Source organism: Salmo trutta, chromosome 28 (genome assembly GCF_901001165.1).
Source record: "Salmo trutta chromosome 28, fSalTru1.1, whole genome shotgun sequence".
In the NCBI taxonomy this organism is placed as follows: domain Eukaryota; kingdom Metazoa; phylum Chordata; class Actinopteri; order Salmoniformes; family Salmonidae; genus Salmo; species Salmo trutta.
In genome coordinates, this window is record NC_042984.1 from 22,057,805 (window position 1) to 22,079,309 (window position 21,505).

Below are 21,505 nucleotides of genomic sequence, written 5' to 3' on the forward strand. Positions count from 1 at the left end.
ATCTTACTGCACATACAGTATGCTTTCACCACTGTCGCTGGATGTACTTGGAGACCTTCCATTCATAATTACCCAAGCCATAGTATGCGTCTGAAATGGCACCCTATTCCCTACATAGTGCGCTACTTTTTATCAAAGCCTGCATAGAGCTCTGGTCAAACGTATAGTGCACAATATGGAATAGGGTGCCATTTCAGACCAAGCCATAGAGTGATCAAAATAACTATCAGATCAGATGATCTATTCAGGATGTGAGTCAAGTAAAGGTACAGTGAATAAAGTAGACCTGACTACGATAAACCACCTCAGGACGTGCCACACCACTACAGGGTCAACGTTGAAAAGACACAAAACAGAGTTTCTTAGGAACAAGATTTCACACATGACCTACCTAGCCTCTCTGGGCTAGGTGGGACGTTAGCGTCCCACTCTATTCAACAGCCAGTGGAATCGTGTGGCGCGAAATACAAATACCTCAAAAATGCTATAACTTCAATTTCTCAAACATATGACTATTTTACACCATTTTAAAGACAAGACTCTCGTTAATCTAACCACATTGTCCGATTTCAAAAAGGCTTTACAGTGAAAGAAAAACATTAGATTATGTCAGGAGAGTACCCTGCCAAAAATAATCACACAGACATTTTCAAAGCAAGCATATATGTCACAAAAACCAAAACCACAGCTAAATGCAGCACTAACCTTTGACGATCTTCATCAGATGACACTCCTAGGACATTATGTTATGCAATACATGCATGTTTTGTTCAATCAAGTTCATATTTATATCAAAAACCAGCTTTTTACATTAGCATGTGATGTTCAGAATTAGCATACCCACCAAAAACTTACGGTGAACTTACTAAATTACTCATGATAAACGTTGACAAAATACATAACAATTATTTTAAGAATTATAGATACAGAACTCCTTTATGCAAACGCTATGTCAGATTTTAAAATAGCTTTTCGGCGAAAGCACATTTTGCAATATTCTGAGTACATAGCTCGGCCATCACAGGCTAGCTAATTTGACACCCACCAAGTTTGGGGCAACCTAAACTCAGAATTACTATTAGAAAAATTGGATTACCTTTGCTGTTGTTCATCAGAATGCACTCCCAGGACTTCTACTTCAACAACAAATGTTGTTTTGGTTCCAAATAATCCATAGTTATATACCTCCGTTTTGTTCGTGCGTTCAGGTCACTATCCGAAAGGTAACGCGCGAGCGCATTTCGTGACAAAAAAATTCAAAAAATTCCATTACCGTACTTAGAAGCATGTCAAACGCTGTTTAAAATACATTTTTATGTTATTTTTCTCGTAAAATAGCGATAATATTCCAACCGGACAACGTTCATTCAAAGACTGAAAGAAAAAAATGAAGAAGTCTCGTGAACGCGCATCTCAGTCTGACTGTCCCCAGGCAGGCCACTTACAAACTCTGCTGCTGTACTTTGCCCAGAGACAGCAGACACCCCATTCCACTTTCTGGCAGCTTTAGAGAGCCAATGGAAGCCTTAGAAAGTGTCACGTAACAGCACAGATGCTGTATTTTTGATAGAGATGCAACAGAAGGACAACAAATTGTCAGACAGGGCACTTCCTGCATGGAATCTTCTCAGGTTTTGGCCTGCCATATGAGTTATGTTATACCATTCAAACAGTTTTAGAAACTTTAGAGTGTTTTCTATCCAAATCTACTAATTATATGCATATTCTAGTTTCTGGGCAGGAGTAGTAACCAGATTAAATCGGGTACGTTTTTTATCCGGCCGTGAAAATACTGCCCCCTAGCCCAGACAGGCTAGCAGCCTCCAAGAAATGTTTAGCATCTTTTCAGGCCCACTTAACTGAGAAACGCTTGACAACAAACCCCTTAGCTGGGCTTGTGCTGTGGTCTGATTAAATAAGTACAGCTACAACTAGTGGGTCAGGGCACAATCCTAGCAAAAACTCATGTATTGCACTGTAATCAGCTGAATTCTTTGTTATTTCCTAGTGGTCTATCCTTTGTGTTGCAGTGTTTATAGGTAGCCAAAACCAAGTACCGTGTTATTTCAGGCTACCATACTGGTGCTCTTGCATGAATGGATCCTCGTCCGATACAGTGATAGTGGATACAGACGCCTTTTTTCAAACTTCTCAACTATTGTCTGCAAGAGCCCAGATGAGATAGCCCATGTACCAAAAACAAACAGCATTTTGGTACATTTATCTTAATTTAACTGTCACTGCCTCAACCATGTGTGAAATCAATACCAATATGGACCAACTTTCCTTCCATCGTGTAGTTTCAAACATTGCCTTTCAACAGCAGGAAAAAGACGAGGGTACAATTTCAGGAAACAGAGTATGCTGTCACAAAAGTTCCCAGCCCCAGGTTCAATACCTACGAGGTGTGTTGTGTTTGTATGGGAGGGGGTCCTCACAGCTTGATTTTTAATAATTGTATGGGACAAATAATACAAGTGACATAGGAGTACAACACAAGCCAGGGTGTGGGATCTGTGTAGGGATTTATTAGAGGCTTTGTCTCTTTTACTGACTGAAAGAGGTCTGGGAAGAGATCATTAGCCAGTAAATGAGAAGTAATCCTTCTCTGACTGTCTGCTAATGTTGGTGTGTACTAGAGGTCGACCGATTATGATTTTTCAACGCCGATACCGGTACCGATTATTGGCGGGTCAAAAAGGCCGATGCCGATTAATCGGCCGATTTTTGCGATGTATTTATTTGTAATAATGACAATTACAACAATACTGAATGAACACTTATTTTAACTTAATTTAATACATAAATACTATCAATTTAGCCTGAAATAAATAATGAAACATGTTCAATTTGGTTTAAATAATGCAAAAACAAAGTGTTGGAGAAGAAAGTGAAAGTGAAATATGTGCCATGTAAAAAAGCTAACGTTTAAGTTCCTTGCTCAGAACATGAGAACATATGAAAGCTGGTGGTTCCTTTTAACATGAGTCTTCAATATTCCCAGGTAAGAAGTTTTAGGTTGTAGTTATTATAGGAATTATAGGACTATTTCTCTCTATACGATTTGTATTTCATATACCTTCGACTATTGGATGTTCTTATAGGCACTTTAGTATTGCCAGTGTAACAGTATAGCTTCCGTCCCTCTCCTCGCTCCTACCTGGGCTCGACCAGGAACACATCGACAACAGCCACCCTCGAAGCAGCGTTACCCATGTAGAGCAAGGGGAACAACTACTCCAAGTCTCAGAGCGAGTGACGTTTGAAACACTATTAGCGCGCACCCGCTAACTAGCTAGCCATTTCACATCGGTTACACCAGCCTAATCTTGGGAGTTGATAGGCTTGAAGTCATAAACAGCGCAATGCTTGAAGAATTGCGAAGAGCTGCTGGCAAAACACACAAAGGTGCTGTTTGAATGAATGCTTACGAGCCTGCTGCTGCCTACCATCGCTCAGTCAGACTGCTCTATCAAATATCAAATCATAGACTTAATTATAACATAATTACACACAGAAATACGAGCCTTTGGTCATTAATATGGTCGAATCTGGAAACTATCATTTCGAAAACGAAACGTTTATTATTTCAGTGAAATACGGAACCGTTCCATATTTTATCTAACGGGTGGCATCTCTAAGTCAAAATATTCCTGTTACATTGCACAACCTTCAATGTTATGTCATAATTATGTACAATTCTGGCAAATTAATTGCGGCCTTTGTTAGGAATAAATGGACTTCACACAGTCCTCAATGAGCCAGGCGGCCCAAACTGCTGTATATACCCTGACTGCTTGCACGGAACGCTAGAGAAGTGACACAAATTCATGTTAGCAGGCAATATTAACTAAATATGCAGGTTTAAAAATAAAGAAAGGCATTGATGTTTATGGTTAGGTACATTGGTGCAACGACAGTGCTTTTTTCGTAAATGCGCTTGTTAAATCATCACCCGTTTGTTGAAGTAGGCTGTGATTCAATGAGAAATTAACAGGCACCGCATCGATTATATGCAACGCAGGACACGTTAGATAAACTAGTAATATCATCAACCATGTGTAGTTAACTAGTGATTATGTTAAGATTGATCGTTTTTTATAAGATAAGTTTAATGCTAGCTAGCAACTTACCTTGGCTTCTTGCTGCCCTCGCGTACCAGGTAGTCAGCCTGCCATGCAGGCTCCTCGTGGAGTGCAATGTAAGGCAGGTGGTTAGAGTGTTGGACTAGTAACCGGAAAGTTGCAAAAACGAATCCTCCCTGAACAAGGCAGTTAACCCCCGTTCCTAGACCGTCATTGAAAATAAGAATGTGTTCTTAATCTGACTTGCCTAGTTAAATAAAGGTGTAATATATATATATATATATATATATATATATATATATATATATATATATATATATATATATAAAAATCGGCAAATCGGTGGCCAAATATACCGATTACCGATTGTTATGAAAACTTGAAATCGGCCCTATTAATCGGCCATTCCGATTAATCGGTCGACCTCTAGTGTGTACGTACAAATGTTTTGAGAGGGTGCGTGTCTTATTGTTTATGCCCTTCCATTTGTTCTGTCCTGACATTGTTCTCTATTATGATGTAATATCAGAAATACCATGAAAATGTAATACGTTACTATATCTCTTAGTTTCAAGACAAAATTTGTGAAACTTTACAAAACAATTTAACACATAATATATGCTGAAGGTCACTAATGCACTAATGTAATAGAAAGCTGATAAATCTTCAAACTTTTGAATTAATATTCTGTGTCCTAGTTATCTGATGTTCAAATGTTCATTTGTAACGGAACATCGTGACTGCCTTAGAGAAGAGAGAGAGAGAGAATTCCTCTGTGTGATAGAGGGTAGATGATTCATAAAAGCTAGCTACCATGTTGTCCGATGTGCACATCGACTGGATGATGTCCAAGCTTCTTACGGTAGCCTGGGGGAGCCCAAACTCACACTAGTCTAGTGTATAAAACTTTATGTTATACTAGGGAAATTCTGTTTCCATAGTTAGGGCTGACAGTGAAGACTTGTGAAGAGCAGAATCAACTGCATAATCAAAACAGTTCCTTTGTGAGAAGGTGTTAAAGTTCACAGTTAGCCATTGTTATGTAAATAGAGGCTGAAAAGTACCAGTGGCCTGGATTAGGCTCCAGGTGAGAGCATGTCGGCCGGAGCCATGGTCCAGTGAGACACGGGTCCCGGCCCACGTAGATGGAAACAGAAAAGTCTGAGCCTTTAGGATAAAACAGTTGGATGTGCACCATCTCTGTCACTGCTTCAGGCTAGGTAGAGGACATGGGATGGCACAGGAGGGAATTGAACCGACATAGAAAATCTTAGATCAACACAAGTTGACTCTCATTATGCAAATATTGCAGAGCATTTACATTTGTTATTGGTTATGTTTTTACAGTCATAATTCAGGCAATGTCTGAATGTGTGCAGGGATTAAAACAGAGAGTATGTCAATATAGCATATTAGCTGATACCGTCACTCTGATGTAATACTTGCAGTGTTGGGGGTAACGTATTACAAAGTAACGCATTACAGTAATAATATTACTTTTTGCGGTAACAAGTAATATAACAGAGTGCTGTTCCAATTTGAGTAATTAATATTACTGTTACTGATCAAAGATAGGTCGTTGTTAGTTTTTAACTTTTTCATCATTCTATTCCTATTACATTTATTGATCCAAATAAAATATTTGTTATAATTATTATTCCCTCTCTGTTGACGCAATATAAAAAAATTCCCCGCCACAGATTCTAATTGTTTTCGTCCTGTGTCTGATGTCCTCTCACCAAGTTCCTGTTAAAGCACGCATGCACTACTACTAACTGCTTTAGTGAGGGAGATGAAAAATGGCAGAAGCGTCTAAAGCATTGAGTTTCTCGGCGTGGAAGTATTCCCATTACATTGATTTGGTAGGAGAACAAAATGCCAAGAATATTGTTGTAAAATGTAAACTGTGCCCAGGCAAAAAACACCTCTCCACTGCTAGAAACACAACCTCCAATCTCTTGAAGCACCTGCAAAAGCAACATGCCAAGACAAAACTCACAGCGAAAGACCCCCGAGGCCTGACCACTGCTGCTGAAGATGACTGTAGGCCTACCTCATACAAGCAACCAAAGCTTGATTTGAATGGTTCAGGAGGAAAATCTGTAACCCAGGGAGAGCTTAACAAGCTTGTAGTTGGGTATGGAGGCTAGTTGTGTTGGTGTATAGGCTTACCTAGTGTAACGTTGACATCGTTTACATTGAGAGCAACGTTTTGGGGTGTAATGCAAAAGTAATATAACGAGTAGTGTAACTAAATACTTTTCCCAGGAAATAAAGTCATTTGTTACTGTTAAAATGAGTAATAGGTAATATATGACCTTTTTTGTTGTTGTAACAACCCCAACACTGGTCACTTCTCCATTAAAATGTCACCACTCCAAGACTCTAACAGTCATTGACCACATTAATTCAAATATATTTCACCTACCAACAACCGTCTGGTCTGTCTCTCCATCTGTACAACAAAACATCTATATGTGATGTATCTCCAGGCAGCAGGTTACAGAATTTGATTTGGTTGATAGACAGAATTTCCGGGGGGGGGGGGGGGGGGGGGGGGGGGGGGCAGCTGCAAGCCACTAATCCTGACTTCTTTTCGAGGGAACTGTGGGATAGCTGGACTCTGTCTTGGAGATGTGGTGTCACGACTCCCGCCGAAGTCGGCTCCTCTCCTTATTCAGGCGGCGCTCGGCGGTCGTCATCACTCTACATGTATATTATCCTCTGTTCCCCGCCATGTCTGTGTGTGTAATTGTTCGTTACATGTCATGTGTGACGCTTCATGCTGGTTTTTCGCCGGGTCTTGTTTGGAACCTGTGGTATTGTATGCTGTACATTATTTGTGTGACGAGTGCGCTATTCGCTTTTGCCTTTGGCGGGAGTGTCGTTACGCAGTTGCGTCTGACTGTTTTCCTTCTGCCAAATAAAGTGTGCCTGTTCACTCATCTCTGCTCTCCTGCACCTGACTTCAGTTAACCAGTTGCGCACACTCCTGACATGTGGCTGTTTAAAGAGTAATAGGAAAAGCCTGAACAGGGTAATACCTAGGCTTAGTGGTGTTAGATTTGGAGACAGGGGGAAAGCAGTAGTGGCAGCTCTGAGACATTCTCACAATGTATCAGATGGCATCAATGGTATTGAGGAGTTCTTGAAACTGACTCTTTCAATTTGTGACACTGTAAATTGTTAAATCAAAAGATTGATTCAAAGAGTGAGCTTCAAGAAGAGTTAAAGAAGCCATGTACAGTAATTGGAGAAAATACAGTATATTAATAGCATGACTGTAACACTGGATTTTCTCCAAAACAATCCCGTCTTTTCACAAGGGGAAGGGTATGAGGTTATTCGATAAACACAAAGTGTTGTACACTATTCATGTTGTATGTCTAATGTGTTAAAGAATAAATTAATGTAGGTATTATGCCCTGAGAATACACAATGTCAAATCAGGGCTATTCCACCATAACAGAGTGATGCTGAGACTCCGATTTTTCACTTTAAAATGATTGCTAAGTTAAACTAACCATACAGCTCTATGCACAAGGATGACTTTCAACAATGTCTACTGACATTTTAACAAAAATAAATCTACTTGAAAAACAGTGCAGATGCAAAGTTTGGTAACAGAATGACCAACAGCACAAACTGTAATTCTGTTACCAAACTTTGCATCTGCACTGTTCATTAATTAAATGTGTTTTTATATGCATAGATTTGTATTGTTTGTTTAACTTTGCAATCATTTGTTTTTGTTTGGCATACATTTTAAAGTAAAAAAGATATAATGGTGTGGAATTGCCCATGACTATGCTGAAGGTTACAACATCGGAGCTGTTATCACAGTTGTAGCTTGTCCTGTGTGTCTACCAAAGCACTATATATCTCCTTTGCTGTTAAAACCAGTGCTGCTGGTGTTAGTCTTTACAGACGTGTAGTGAATCATTTCAATTACCTCTCTCATAAAGAGGAACAGACCCAGAAAATTAAACCATCCTCTTTAAAAAAAAAAAAAAAACAACTTGACATCCTCCCCACCATGCCGCGTTTCCTCGGTAGACCTGCAAACTTACACTAATGAAATGCCAGAAATTAATGAGTGAAACCTGGCATCTCCTCACAGCGACCAGTACACATGTGGAGACCACTGCACCGTGCCCCTTTGCCATTACGGCTGGTGATTAGCAGCTGGTGTTCCAGCTTCCTGTGTTGGGACTCGGATAGATGAAGATAAAACAGAGCAAAACTAAGAGGCATGTTTCTGGGCACTCATCCCTTATTGCTGTACTGGGAATTGGCAACTGGGGCCAGGGTCGGTTAAGCGACTTGAGTCTGAACTAATCCTGACTGAAGGAGCTGCTCCGCTGTGGCCGGAGCTCTGCGTGGATGGGAACAGCCGCAATGAACAGTGAGAAAGACAGCTGCAAGGATCAGGTCTGCCCCAATTGTAAAAGTCCTGTTGAGTGGAACGGATAAAACCCTGGAATAACCACTGGTCTGTAAACCTTCAGAAAACAATTGCTTGCAAGTCTTTTGAGCCTTTTGGTTTGCTTCCCTTGTTTGCTTTGCTTTCACAGGATTTTGAAAGTCACAGGCGAGTAGAGAATTCCCTTTTTGGAATTATTGGGCATGGATGGGCGGGGTAAAGGGATGGAATGGTTGGCTTGAATGATCTGATGTAGTGTGGCTGCACCAAATTACACTTAGTGCAGAATAGTTTTCCACTTAGTCAGAATCAATTCTCCTGGCCAGGCCTCTCTCCTGAATTGCCACAGAGCTACGACGCTGAGGATCCGTGAAGGTGACAGGGCACACCTTGGGAGGCCTGTCTCAGGGTGATAAAGAGAGCTACTGGCTACTGAGGTAGCTACTGAGAGCGGAGCTAATGAATACTACACACTACACAAGCCAAACTAGCTGTGGTGCAGTCCGCTTCAGTATTCATCTTCATTCAGTCTAGTTTTGCCAAATACTCAGCTACTGTCTTGACCAAAAAATTCTCAAAGACATATCATTGAAAATCATTCTGATTCCACACATTCCCTACAGCAAGGTCTTTGTACAATTCCCTGTAAAAGTCTGCACAGCAATGTAGAGCCATCCTGCACACAGAGCAGAGTCATCCTTTCATCACATATTCTAAATGTATTTATTTTTGTATTTTACAGCCCATGATGGTTCCTGCGGTAATCTAGAGTGAACAGTGTCTCAACATGTTGAGATGCTGAGAGGAGGAAGGTACAGCGCCTGAGGGTGTCCCATCTCTGTCTCTAATGAGGAAAGAGAAAGGGCCGCAAGGTCTCTCTGCTTCACAGACAGCACAACAGACAGCTAGTTAACCCTCCTCTTACAGCTACCTACAGGCACCCCTGTCATCTCCTCTAAGCTCCTCTCACCTTCCTCCCCTCTCATCTCTGAAGGCATCCTCCCTTCTGCTTAGAAGGCAGAGGTAGACACGTGTGTAGGCTGTTTGTGCCGTAGCAGACTGTACACCTGAGTGGAAGTGGCCGAAGTGCCCCTTTCCATCTCTGAGAACATATGCTTGTCTCAGCGACACAACAGAACCCACAATCATGACTGCCCATGTACATTGTGACAGTTACAGTGCTGATACAGTAGCCTACACAAGACCGAGAGAAAAGCTGATATGCACGAAGCCAGAAATGCATCTCCAAGACATGATCACAAAGCTAAAGCCAGCCTCATCATGACTGGGTAATAAAACGCATTCGCTACAGCGTCAAAACCAGCCCTGTGCTAATTAGCCTGGGCGCTAGCATACTTTTCTCCTGCTTATGTTGCAGTAAAAGACCCAACTGGTGAGAACATCACCGAGCATGAGCAGACAGGGCCAACCATGGAGGGAGGGAGCTTTCAAACCCCAACTGGATCCCTAGGCGGACATTACGCAATCTGGAAGTAAAATATTCATGCAGCACAATAGGGACGGGATCCTGCCTACTGCTCGGGAGTGCTGAGTTAGCACTTTACCGAGCCTCAGCCACTTTAAGACTGGGAGAGGGAAGTAGGGAAGAAAGAAAGAAGCATTCTGACAACAACAGCACGCATGCAGTGTGTTATGGCCACTACCATTAGGCTCATAAAGGACATGGCAAAGAACAGTAATAAGAAGGGTTGTAACCCACATTGATATGTAAGTGTTGAGCTTGCCTTGCGTGTTCAAACCAAGCAAAATATGGATGAGTCAGATCCCCTAACCCATGTACGGGAAATAGTTGACTCACCAAGAGTTTCCTGGGTATAACTTACAGTATGTGGGGCTGGGACAGCCCTATCCTCAGCTAGTCTGCAAGGGCTGAGAAGCTCACTTACTTTCTAGTTTTAAAATAAATAAAGTGCATTTTGAAGTGCAAAAACCTGCAAGTGTCCATGTGGAGCTAGAAACAGTCAGTAAAGGCTCTCTGACCTATACCGAATTGTAAAGTAAGTGTACAGACTATATCTTTATTCAGAGCTCACCTAGTGACCTACACTAATCTGTGTACTACTTGGCCATCAGCTCTTCATCATTGCACTGAATTAGAAACCAGTGCCATCTTCTCCAAACATCTTTCTGAAGACTGCCTCCCACTTTGATCAACCCTCTCACCACCATCATGCAATCATCTGAAGAACACACTCATTCCTGGATGAAAGGGGAAAAAACGTAGGTTGTGCAGATTAAAGATATCAGGTCAAGCTCTTAAAATCATTAGAAACAGCAGAAGTATCTATCTGCGGAGTGGCAATACCACCTAATTCACTAAAGAAGAGGAGTCCTTATATGGAGCTAATTATGGTGACGTGATCCAGTGCCAGTGCCAGGCAGGCTGAGGAAGGCCAGCATGATGTGAGCATGGCACTGGTTATCAGAGGCGTCATGCCCATATGGGGGGGCACAAGGGCACATAATTATTTATAAAAAAGATCTCTCAGCTGTATTTTGCAGAGGGGGCACACTGACTTTACCAGGCAAAAGAGTACCTCCCCTATTCTTCCTAGTCAGTGGTTCCTTCCAAGGTGCACCACAGAGCAAAAATATTCTAGGCAGGACCCTAGATAGTCTAGTGAGTGCAGACAGTATCGTCAGTGGAGGAGGAGAGAGTGTTGAGTGACACACACAGCGTTTGATTTGATCTTCCGGTGATGGGCAGGACTCGCAGGATGTATGTTTGTAAATGGATTTGATCAAGCTATGTAGCCTATTGATTCCTCCTTGATGAATAAATAAAAGTAAAATGTTTATTTGTTTCTCTGTAATACTAGCCACTAGCAATTTTATGAAGTTGGCTTTAGCTAGCCTCGCCATCTAGATACGTTCCCAATCTCCCAACTAGCTACCAAGTCATTTCAGGCTATCAATCAAGTTAGAATAGTTTGTCTAACTATCTTAGCTGGCAAGGTTGCTAGACTTTCGAAAAGGAAGTATTTCTAAATGTACTGAAAGAGACTCACATTCCTTTCAATCTTTTACCCAGAGTTTAGCAGAGATACATAGAAGCATATTTAGGGTTATGATACGATATACCAGTGTTGCAGTTGGAACTAAACTCCCAAGGCATAAAAGTTCGTAAATAATCAAAGTGCATCATTCATTAAAATGACAATTGAACAGATAAAGAGGTAAGCTTAGCTAACCTAGACATATATTTATTTTTTTACATAGAACTAGGCATAAGGATTGCATAGAATTAGTCTCTCTGTCATAGGCGTCGATGAAAGGTGACCAAAACGCAGCGGGTATAGTGCTCATCTTCTTTTATTATTAATAAAGTGAACACTTAAATGAAAACATCAAACTGACAATCAACAGTTCTGCAAGGTACACAGACTATACAGAAAGCAACCACCCACAAAGACACAGGAAAAACAGGCTGCTTAAAACCTCTACGGGCTAGGGGGCAGTATTGAGAATTTTGGAAAAAAATATGTGCGCATTTTTAACTGCCTCCTACACCAACTCAGAAGCTAGAATATGCATATTATTGTTTAGGTTTGGATAGAAAACACTCTGAATTTTCTAAAACAGTTTGAATGGTGTCTGTAAGTATAACAAAACTCATATTGCAGGCAAAAACCTGTGAAAAATAGATTTAAAAAAATCAGAATTTTGTGACTGTACTATTTAGTGTCATTGTTTTAAAGATACCACAGTGAGAAAGGATTCAGTTCGCAACTCCTACGGCTTCCACTAGATGTCAACGATCTTTAGAAAGTTGTTGGAAGCATCTGTGATGAATACAGACCGAATAAGAAAGCTTACAAGTTGACACGTCATCACTTCATTTTTTGCGCCTGCGCATGAATCTGAGAAGAGTGTCTTTGTCATTATCGTTTATTCTAGACACTTGATAGGTTGTGTGAAAATATTACCGATGTTTACTGATGTTTCACGTTAAAAATGGACCAAAAGATTAATGCTAAACAACGTTTGACATGTTTAAACAAACGTAAATAGATTATTTACTAGGTTTTCTTTAGCTTTTCGACGTGACTTTACACTGCCCACCTCATTTTGTGGGAGCCTACTGAACGCTAACTATTTGGACATAAATTATGAACTTTGTCAAAAGAAACCACATTTGTTCTGGACCTGGGATCTCTGGCAGCGCCTTCTGATGGAGATAATCAAAGGTAAGGGGATATTTAGAATGTTATTATCGATATTAGATGATGCTAATGCTAACGGTATAGCTTAGCTTAGCTTAGCATATAGCTTATTGTTGTTAGCATAGTACCCAGTTTATGCAAAATGTGATTTCCCAGTAAAGTTATTTTGAGATCTGGCCATTCGGTAGCAATTACGAGATGATAATATATTATTCTTTGAATGACAATATTATAATTTACCAATGTTTTCGAATAGTAATTCCGTGATTTGTAATGCTGGATTCACTGGGTGCATTCGAGCCGAAAAAAATTCTGAATTTCACCGCGACTGTAAATGCTGTTTTTGGATATAAATATGAACTTGATGGAACTAAAAATGCATGTATTGTATAACATAATGTCCTATGAGTGTCATCTGATGCAGATTGTCAAAGGTAAGTGCATAATTCTAGCTAGTTTTCTGTCTGTTGATGCCCTTCTTTGAATTGGCTAAACATTACACGCAGCTATTGTCAATGTACTCTCCTCACATAACCTAACTTTATGCATTCTCCGTAATGCCTCTGAAAATCGGACAGCGTGGTTAGATTTAGGAGATATATCTTTCAAATGGAGGAAAATAGTTGATTATTTGATTATTTGAAATGATTACTCTTGCAGTTTTGAATTCCCCGCCATGGTCACATGACAATGAATCCCAATACCGGGATTAGATCCTGCCCCCTGGCCTCAACAGGCTAAGTATGGCTTCCAATCAGAGACAACGAAAGACACCTGCCTCTGATTGGAAGCCATACCTGGCCACACATAGAAAAATAAACATAGAAATAGAAAACTAGAACCAAAATCCCCTAGAACAAAAAAAACCCAAAACACACAAAACAAACACCCCCTGCCACGCCCTGACCATACTACAATTACAAATGACCCCTTTACTGGTCAGGACGTGACACTCTCGATTGCAGGAAAAAGGTTGTTTTTTTTACATAGAATTAGGCATAAGGATCACATAGAATTAGTCTCTAGATTGCCGGAAAAAGCTGTTTGAAAACTACAAAATTCTCCAACATCTGGAGGGGGGATCGGCCCCACTTTGTACCACCCACTATTTATCCACACGTACTTTGATCCCCCTTTAAATATAATGCTGGTTATTATATCTTTACAACAGACACAGAGGACTGCTACTGCCAGATACTGCAGTAGAGTATCTCCTGATGGTCCATCTTGACTTTAAAGGGATACTTTGGGATTTTAGCAATTTGGCCCTTTATTTACTTGCCCAGAGTCAGATGAACTCGTGGATACCATTTTGATGTGTCTGTGTGCAGTTTGAAGGACACGTTAGCATTAGCGCTTGGACTGGAAGTACAGTATATGGTAACAGCTAGCATGCTTTTGTTCTTTGAACATCATTATATTTTAGCGACATTATAACACAGCCAGCATATTTGCCCATTGGCCTGCCTGGCATTCCCATGACAGCTTTGTGTCGGCATTATGAAAGGGGCCTGTTGTGTTGTGTTTTGATTTAACTCTGGCACATGCTGATCTTTAATAAGTGTTGAACAAGCTCAAATGGTCACATGATTGACTTGGTTTATTTAAGTAGAGGCAAAGCACCACTAAGGACTCTTACCAAATTAATGTCATTATGGAGAGAGGCTGAGTACTAATGAGGAGCCTCCAAAATATGTCTGGTTTCAATGGGACTTCTGTAGGACTTACAAACCACAAAGACCACATCCAACTGAGGTGAACACAGACACAGGTGTCCAACATGCAGAAGACTAGACATTTAGGTTTATGATTTTTGATTGGTTTAATGAAGGGTGTAAACCTATTTGCCCATACAAGAGGGACATTGTGCATTTTTACAGATACCGATAATTCGTGAAATGTGAGATATTGAATACGCCCCAAGCTACACTATGTAATATCACCTAAGAGAGAAGACATGGGGTAAAAATACTAATATAGAAAGCGGTGATTGTTTTTGCTTGTTTTATCACATCAACATGTCCATATTGTTGGAAAATGGGACAATAGATATAACCTTTCTGCTTTCATGAAAACACTTGCAAACCCTTTTTACCAGAAAAAGCAACCTAACCTTTTATTGACACCCATCACAAAGAATTGTACATGCTTCAGCCAATTGCATCACAGATCTCAGTCACAGTGCTTTCATAGTAGAGTATATCATCTCAGAGCAAGTGTGCTGCCAGCCTACAAACGCCTGTTGGGAGACACTACTTTCATAGCCACCACCATCATTCACAGCCATTAACCAATAAGTGTAAACTGAAAGGCACTTACCCTGAAGAGCCGCAGGATATTGGCAACCATGATTGACACAGAGCTGGCGGAGGCCCCGATGACACCCACCACCCTCTCAGGCTTGGTGATGATTGGCGGCCCACCGCTCAGGCACTTGATGTCCGTCCCGTCCTTCTCGATGAGCGCCTGGACGAAGGTGAGCGACTGCTCCAGGGCGTGGGTGTCCCGGGAACAGGTATCCAGGATCCTGGCACCCAGAGTGATGTTGGGCAGCAGCTCATGGTCGTTGTTGATGCGGTCCAGTGCGAACAGCATGGCCTCCAGTCTGTGGATCCCCTTCTCCTTCTTCAGCTCCCCACAGGCTTTACCGTCGTTGCCTCTGGCGTGTACCGGGAAGAGGCCACCAAGAGAGATATCCCCGTCTATGCGGATGGAGTTGAGGTGTTTGTGGCCAGGTGTCTTTGGCTTGGCCCCCAGGACTACTAGGATACAGCAGGCCAGGAGCAGGACCTGACAGGGCCCAGCCAGACCACCTCTGTGACAGCCAGTCTGCCCCCTCTTCATACAGCTTCCCAGAAGATTCATGACGGAAGGCTAAGCTAAACCTGCATCCAACTAAATTTTTCCCTTTGAAAAATTAAGAAAAAAAATCCCACAAACAAATGTCCTGAAGGTCAGCCGCAATATCCTTCAGAGAACAGAACTCTCTTCAGAAGTCACTTCTCATGTCTCTCAGCTCTGACACCATCTCAGTAATACTAATTAGCTTTCTCTCTCTCTCTCTCTCTCTCTGCTGGTGCTGCTGCAGTCTACAGCTGTGACACCTCTCCCTCTCTCTCTCCCTCTCTCTCTCTCTCTCTCTCTCTCTCTCTCTCTCTCTCTCTCTCTCTCTCTCTATCCACTTCCTTGTGGGGTATTCTCTCTCCCGGCTGTTGGGGAATGTAGACGGTGTGGAGTTACTAAACAGTTTGGGGCGAGTCGGGAGTGGGTCCGTGGAGAGACATCTTAGGGAGAACAAAGGTGGGATATAAGCCTCCTCTTTTCTGCTTCTCCAGAGCCAGTCAGGGGTGTTTATCTTCTCTCTCTCACCCCCCTGGAGCAGGCAGAAAGTCTAGAGTCAGCCCAAGCAGGCCTGCAGGTACTCAGACATGGCCTCCCACCTCGAGCTCAGAAAGACAGAAGACTCCTGAAAGATTAAAGGAGAAAGGAATGAGATTCTGAGAAAAAGACAGGAGTAAGAGAGAGCTCTGTTTAAAAAAACAGATGAGATGAAATGGGATTTCATTGGATCAACAATAGATTTTTCCCAGTGTGCACGGCTTTGAAGGGATATGCGGCATATTACTTTCCTACATGGTCCTTATAACAATTACTGAGGCTCTCAATTGTTGTTAACTCCCATGCACTGCTTTCAGTTCAATGAAATATGAAATACATTTTTCACAAACTCTCTTCTGTGATAAAAGGCAGATAAGAAGCAGAGTCTACTTCTTCATTGCTTTTACATTTCATAAACATATCTGAGGATATGCAACAGCACTGGAGGGTCACGGTTTCTATCAGATAGTGGATAGAAATAGTCAAGCAGGAAAATCCCCAAGCCTACTGCATTAGTAGAAACGCCTGTTGGGATATTTCCATTTTACACCTTCGCTTCACTTGCTTTTAGAGCACTGTTATGAAGGCCATGGGCATAACTGATTCAGAGCCTAGCTGGCACGAGTGCATAGGCTGCTTCGTAAACACGTCCCACTCTCTTCATGTGGAGAGCAGACCCACTGGGCAAAAACAGGTTGAATCAACGTCATTTCAACCAAAACAATGATGTGATGATGTTAAATCGTTGATTGGATTTGCAAAAAGTCATCAACTTAAAGGCATTTAGTCTACCTAAATCCAATTGCATGGTGACATTTTTTGTTGATTTCACATTGAATTCACGTTATGTTGACAACTCAACCAAATGTAAATCAAAACTAGATGTTGAACTGACATCTGTGCCCAGTGGGAAGTCTCTCCATGGTGTTTTACCACAGGGTTATGAAATATCCTGCTTCAAATTGAGAATGCAGGATGTTCATAATCTAAGGAGGGATGTTCCAATCAGCCAATCAGTCCAACAGCAACTGCCTAACAGGCTTCCCACATACTGCTCTAAGCCAAGGCTGGCATGTCCTGTGATAGAGGATAGGAAGGGCACCTGGCAGGAAACAGGTCAACATAAAAGGAGATACATGCTGCTCCTTAACCCCAACAGTGGGTAGTAGGGTTCCTCTGTTGTGGCTTTGATGTCGCTGATTATAGTTACAGGACAGTACTAGAGAGTCTGAGGAAGAGAGTGGTCTAAGGGAATATATTGTTTCTCCAGACCCATATCAGCCAACAGGTTTTCTAGTATATAGTACTGGGGGCTTGAGGTTGGATAAAGATGTGCCGATATGGCTGCCTTAGCTTGCTGCCATGCCACGTGAATTAAAGACGGCACTGCAGGCACATGCAGCTTCTTTTATTTTCGCCATCAAATAGTAAAGACATCCCGCTCCAGTAACTGTACAGTAAGTAGACACAGAGAGAGGCCTAGCTGCTTTACGCTGGCTTCTCCTGTCCTGCTGGGATCCAAAAGGAGATATTTATATCGACACGCTCAGATCAGCCTCCTAAAACACAGCATCCATAATGGATGAAGGCTCAGCTGAAGCACAACATCTAGTTCTGGAGAGAGGGATGAACGGGGGAATGAGGCCTGAGGGGGATACAACGGACAAGGCTTTTGTTAAGGAAAGAGGGGGAGAGATGAAGAGAGATTGAGAGAGATGGAGAGATGAAGCAAGTGAAACAGATGCAGCACAGGGTCCATGGAGGATAATAAGGCTGGCTAAGGGAGACACTCACTTACTCACTTCCTTCTACATTTTACATTTACATTTTTGTAATTTAGCAGTTGATCTTATCCGGAGTGACTTAGTTACAGATTACTTACATTCATCTTAAGATAGCTAGGTAAGACAATCACATTATCATTGCCGTAGTAAGGACATTTTTCTCAATAAAGAAGTTATCAGCAAAATCAGCAGGCTACAATAAGGAAAAGACAAGAGCATGTTGTATTTCTTTTTCTAACGCCCAGGAAGCTCAGATTCAAAATCAGCTCTGCAAGCGTTATAATGTCAATATGCTTAGTTGTGACATTCATAAAATGTTTAAGTTATGTTGCACAATGCTTTCCCTTAATGTTGTAAGAATTAAAAAAGTCTGTTTTTATGACATTGATAGCATATTTGTTGTAGGTTTAACATAATATTCCACTGATGTTCACGCAATGTATATTTTTCCTCAGAACATTTGAAGAACGTTTAGAAAATGTTCTATTTAAGTGTTGCCTAATATTACTTCAACATTCTCAGCATGCAAATGTTTATCTATTTAAAGCAGATTGGAATACATCCCCATTCTGTTTCTCTCCAGATTTAATGGCAATTTGCATTTGAGGACTGTATTGTAGGTTAAATAGAGACACATGGTATGTTAATTTCATTCATATGACATTTGAACTGCATTTAATCATACAAACACAACAATATGTTTTACACTTCCTACAGTATGTTGACAATCTGCACATGTCGGGTTTGAACTCACATCATTAACCCTCCTCTAGTGGATAGCTGTGGTGTTGTGGGGTGTTTTCAGTCAAATATAGTTCATCAGGATACAGAACACAATTTGTGAGTTATTGAAATGTTCCCATTCTCTTCATATGCTTTGTACTTGTAACACTGTGTTTTATGATTTTCCTTCTTCATCACGTGTTGATGGTTTTATGAAACACATTCTGTCAACATTCTTGGAACATCAAATAAATGTTTTGTGCACCCTGATACAAACACTATCTGAATGTCAGCACAACTGGAGAGTTTTTGTGTTTTGGGAACATAAAAAATAAAATAATACATGTTTTTGATGTTATCCTCCTAATTTGAACTAAATGGGAATCTTAGTTAATGTTCTGGGAATGTTACCGGTCTGCTGCGTACCATGTGTATCCCGTACAAACGACTAATAACACTTCAAATTGAAACTTCAAACTATTAATTCCCCCTTGCAAGTTATGTATTTATTATGTCGCTTTCCTAAAGCCCTAACGTTCATTTACAGCCCAGTTTCATGTTTAACTTCCATGGTTTCAATTCGCTTATGCCAGTTTATAATGTTGAAAACGTTTGTTTCTATCTTTATTTAATGTAATGTATCTGCTGTTTGATCCTCGGGTGTTTAGGGGATCATGAAGAGGTTGTCTTAATTTCATTGAATCTCATTTCATATTGCTGTTATTTTGTTTGTGTTGCTGCGTCTTCTCCAGCCGGTCACGTGCTCCACTCAGCTGTGAGTCCTAGAGCAAAAGGTTGCCAGTATTTGTGGTCACAGGGTCGCCACTCCACTCACTCTGTGTGTACGTGCTGCTCTTCAGCTTTTGCCAGTGTTAGAATTGTTCATAGGGAGGCTGGTCAGAGCCTGGTAGACTACACCTGTGCCAAGATAGTTATATTGGCAGTAATACCTGGTTAGGCCTACTACTTAGGCCTACTGTAGTCATGTAGTTCTATTGATTTGTTGGTTTAGTCTTTTTTTTCTACATCCTTAATGTTCTACCACATAATAAATATCACTACACCTGATTTTACACCTTTTACTTTGCCTCCTGTTGCGTCCCACCCTTAAGGCTGTGAGTCCTGTTACCACTGAACAAATCTGTACCCAGAAAGTAATGATCCTACTTAGTAAACTGTACTTTGTTGCCTCAGCTACGAACAGAATTACAACATTATGTGGGTGGCCTGAAAATATAATATATTTGTCTTTCTCTCTACCCAGGTTAATCAGCTCTTTGGATAATTCTCTATGAAATCATAATCTACGCATGATCATTTGAGAAGCTGCAGGCCAGTTATCTGCAGGCCAGTTATTATTTCCAAATCTCCTTCCCCCCACGTTAAGATTACAAAGCTAATACAGTAACAAGGAAGGTAATTATAGCGTAGTGGCCAAACAGTGCAGACAAATAAATAGCTTCAGCACAGGACAATCCTCCTTAAAATGACAAGAGACCAGATCAGAATAACAAGCCCTGGAACTATGGCACAAGGCAGGAAAAAGTCCCCCATATCATATCTCCCATTCCCAGGAAATAAATCAGATTGAATATTGCTGATTCTTCCTGAGTTTCCTCTTACTCTCTCTTTCCCTCTCCCTCTCCATATCTTTCCCTTTCCCTCTTCCTCAGTCTCTCACCCCCCCCCCCCCTTTTCTTTCTCTCCCTCTCTCTCTTAGCCAATGTGGACACAACAATCGTGTGCCTGGGCCGTGCCCTTCGTTGTCAGCGTCGGAGACTACACGCAAGTTGGCATCTCCACCAGATGTCTTAGTCACAGGACCCAGATAGGGAGAGGAGATCAACATCAGCTGTCTTTCTGTCCAAGAGGACTAGGAAGTATAGAGGGAAATTGCTGACTCTACACAGCAACTCTGTGGGAATTGAACTGTTTGTGCCATTATGGGCCGTCTTAATACCTGGCTGGTGTATACAAACAGATACAAACAGGATGTATTAGCTGCAAACAAATGGCCCGTGGACCAATATGTCTGTCTGGATGGAATAGGGAGCCAGAGCAGGGGACACAACACTGTTAAATTTCAGATCCCTTCGCTGATGCCAGGTAATGCCATGCACTGTGCTAATAGGGCCGTCAGAGTGCGGTTGGGCAGCCATGCGTCTGACAGTGATATCCTTATCTGACAGGAGACTGCTGTTTGGCCGTTATGCTTCGCCAGCACTCATACTTAGGCCCCAAATGGGCAATAGGATCACAGTGGGGAGCAGAGATGAAATATTGTGTCTAGGGAGAGCACAAATAGGCTTTTCTGTCTCGTTGTACACAGTACTGGTGTATAATGCTCTTCAGTGTCAATATAGGATAAGCAAGTGTTTTATTGCCTTGAAGACAAACATATCTGCCTTGTTATATCAGGAAGGGCTCATACCACCCTTTTGTTGGCATACAAACAAATATACACCCACATACATCCACCGACACACATACAACAACCTGTATCCATCGCTATCCAAACTCAAAAATGTTAGATGGGGTGAAGATCTCATCCCTACCAGACATGGAGGAATCTATCTCCAAAAAGTATGTCAGATACTTTAAAGGTTATAGAACAAAGCCAGTGAGATCAACCACCACTGGTGTTGCATTGGATGCTGGCTATGACTGACTGTCACTTGAGTGGGAGAAAGAGAGAAAGTATTTCCTCACTGTCAGAGACTGCTAGCAGTGACATCCTAAACATGTACAGACATGTAAAAGCAATCTCAAATCAGCATGTGGCCACATGTTTAAGACAGGTGCGGAAAACGCTGTATCTTTACTTGCATAAAGGATGTTTTTTAAACACCAGCATTAACAGATTTACATATTGAGAAAAGCAATTCTAATTTTGAGGGAGAGAGAAAGAGAAAGAGAGAGAGCACGATG

At 41.4% G+C, this 21,505-nt stretch overlaps 1 protein-coding gene across 1 annotated transcript in view; it reads right to left on the reverse strand.

Moving 5' to 3' along the window:
* LOC115166490 (metabotropic glutamate receptor 4-like) overlaps positions 1-15,557 on the reverse strand; it is a 99,714-nt gene extending 84,157 nt beyond the window's left edge. The window contains exon 1 of the mRNA XM_029720384.1: positions 15,012-15,557. Within this exon, the coding sequence (XP_029576244.1) occupies positions 15,012-15,557 (546 nt within the window). The remainder of the gene's footprint in view (positions 1-15,011) is intronic.
* Positions 15,558-21,505: the final 5,948 nt, after the last annotated feature.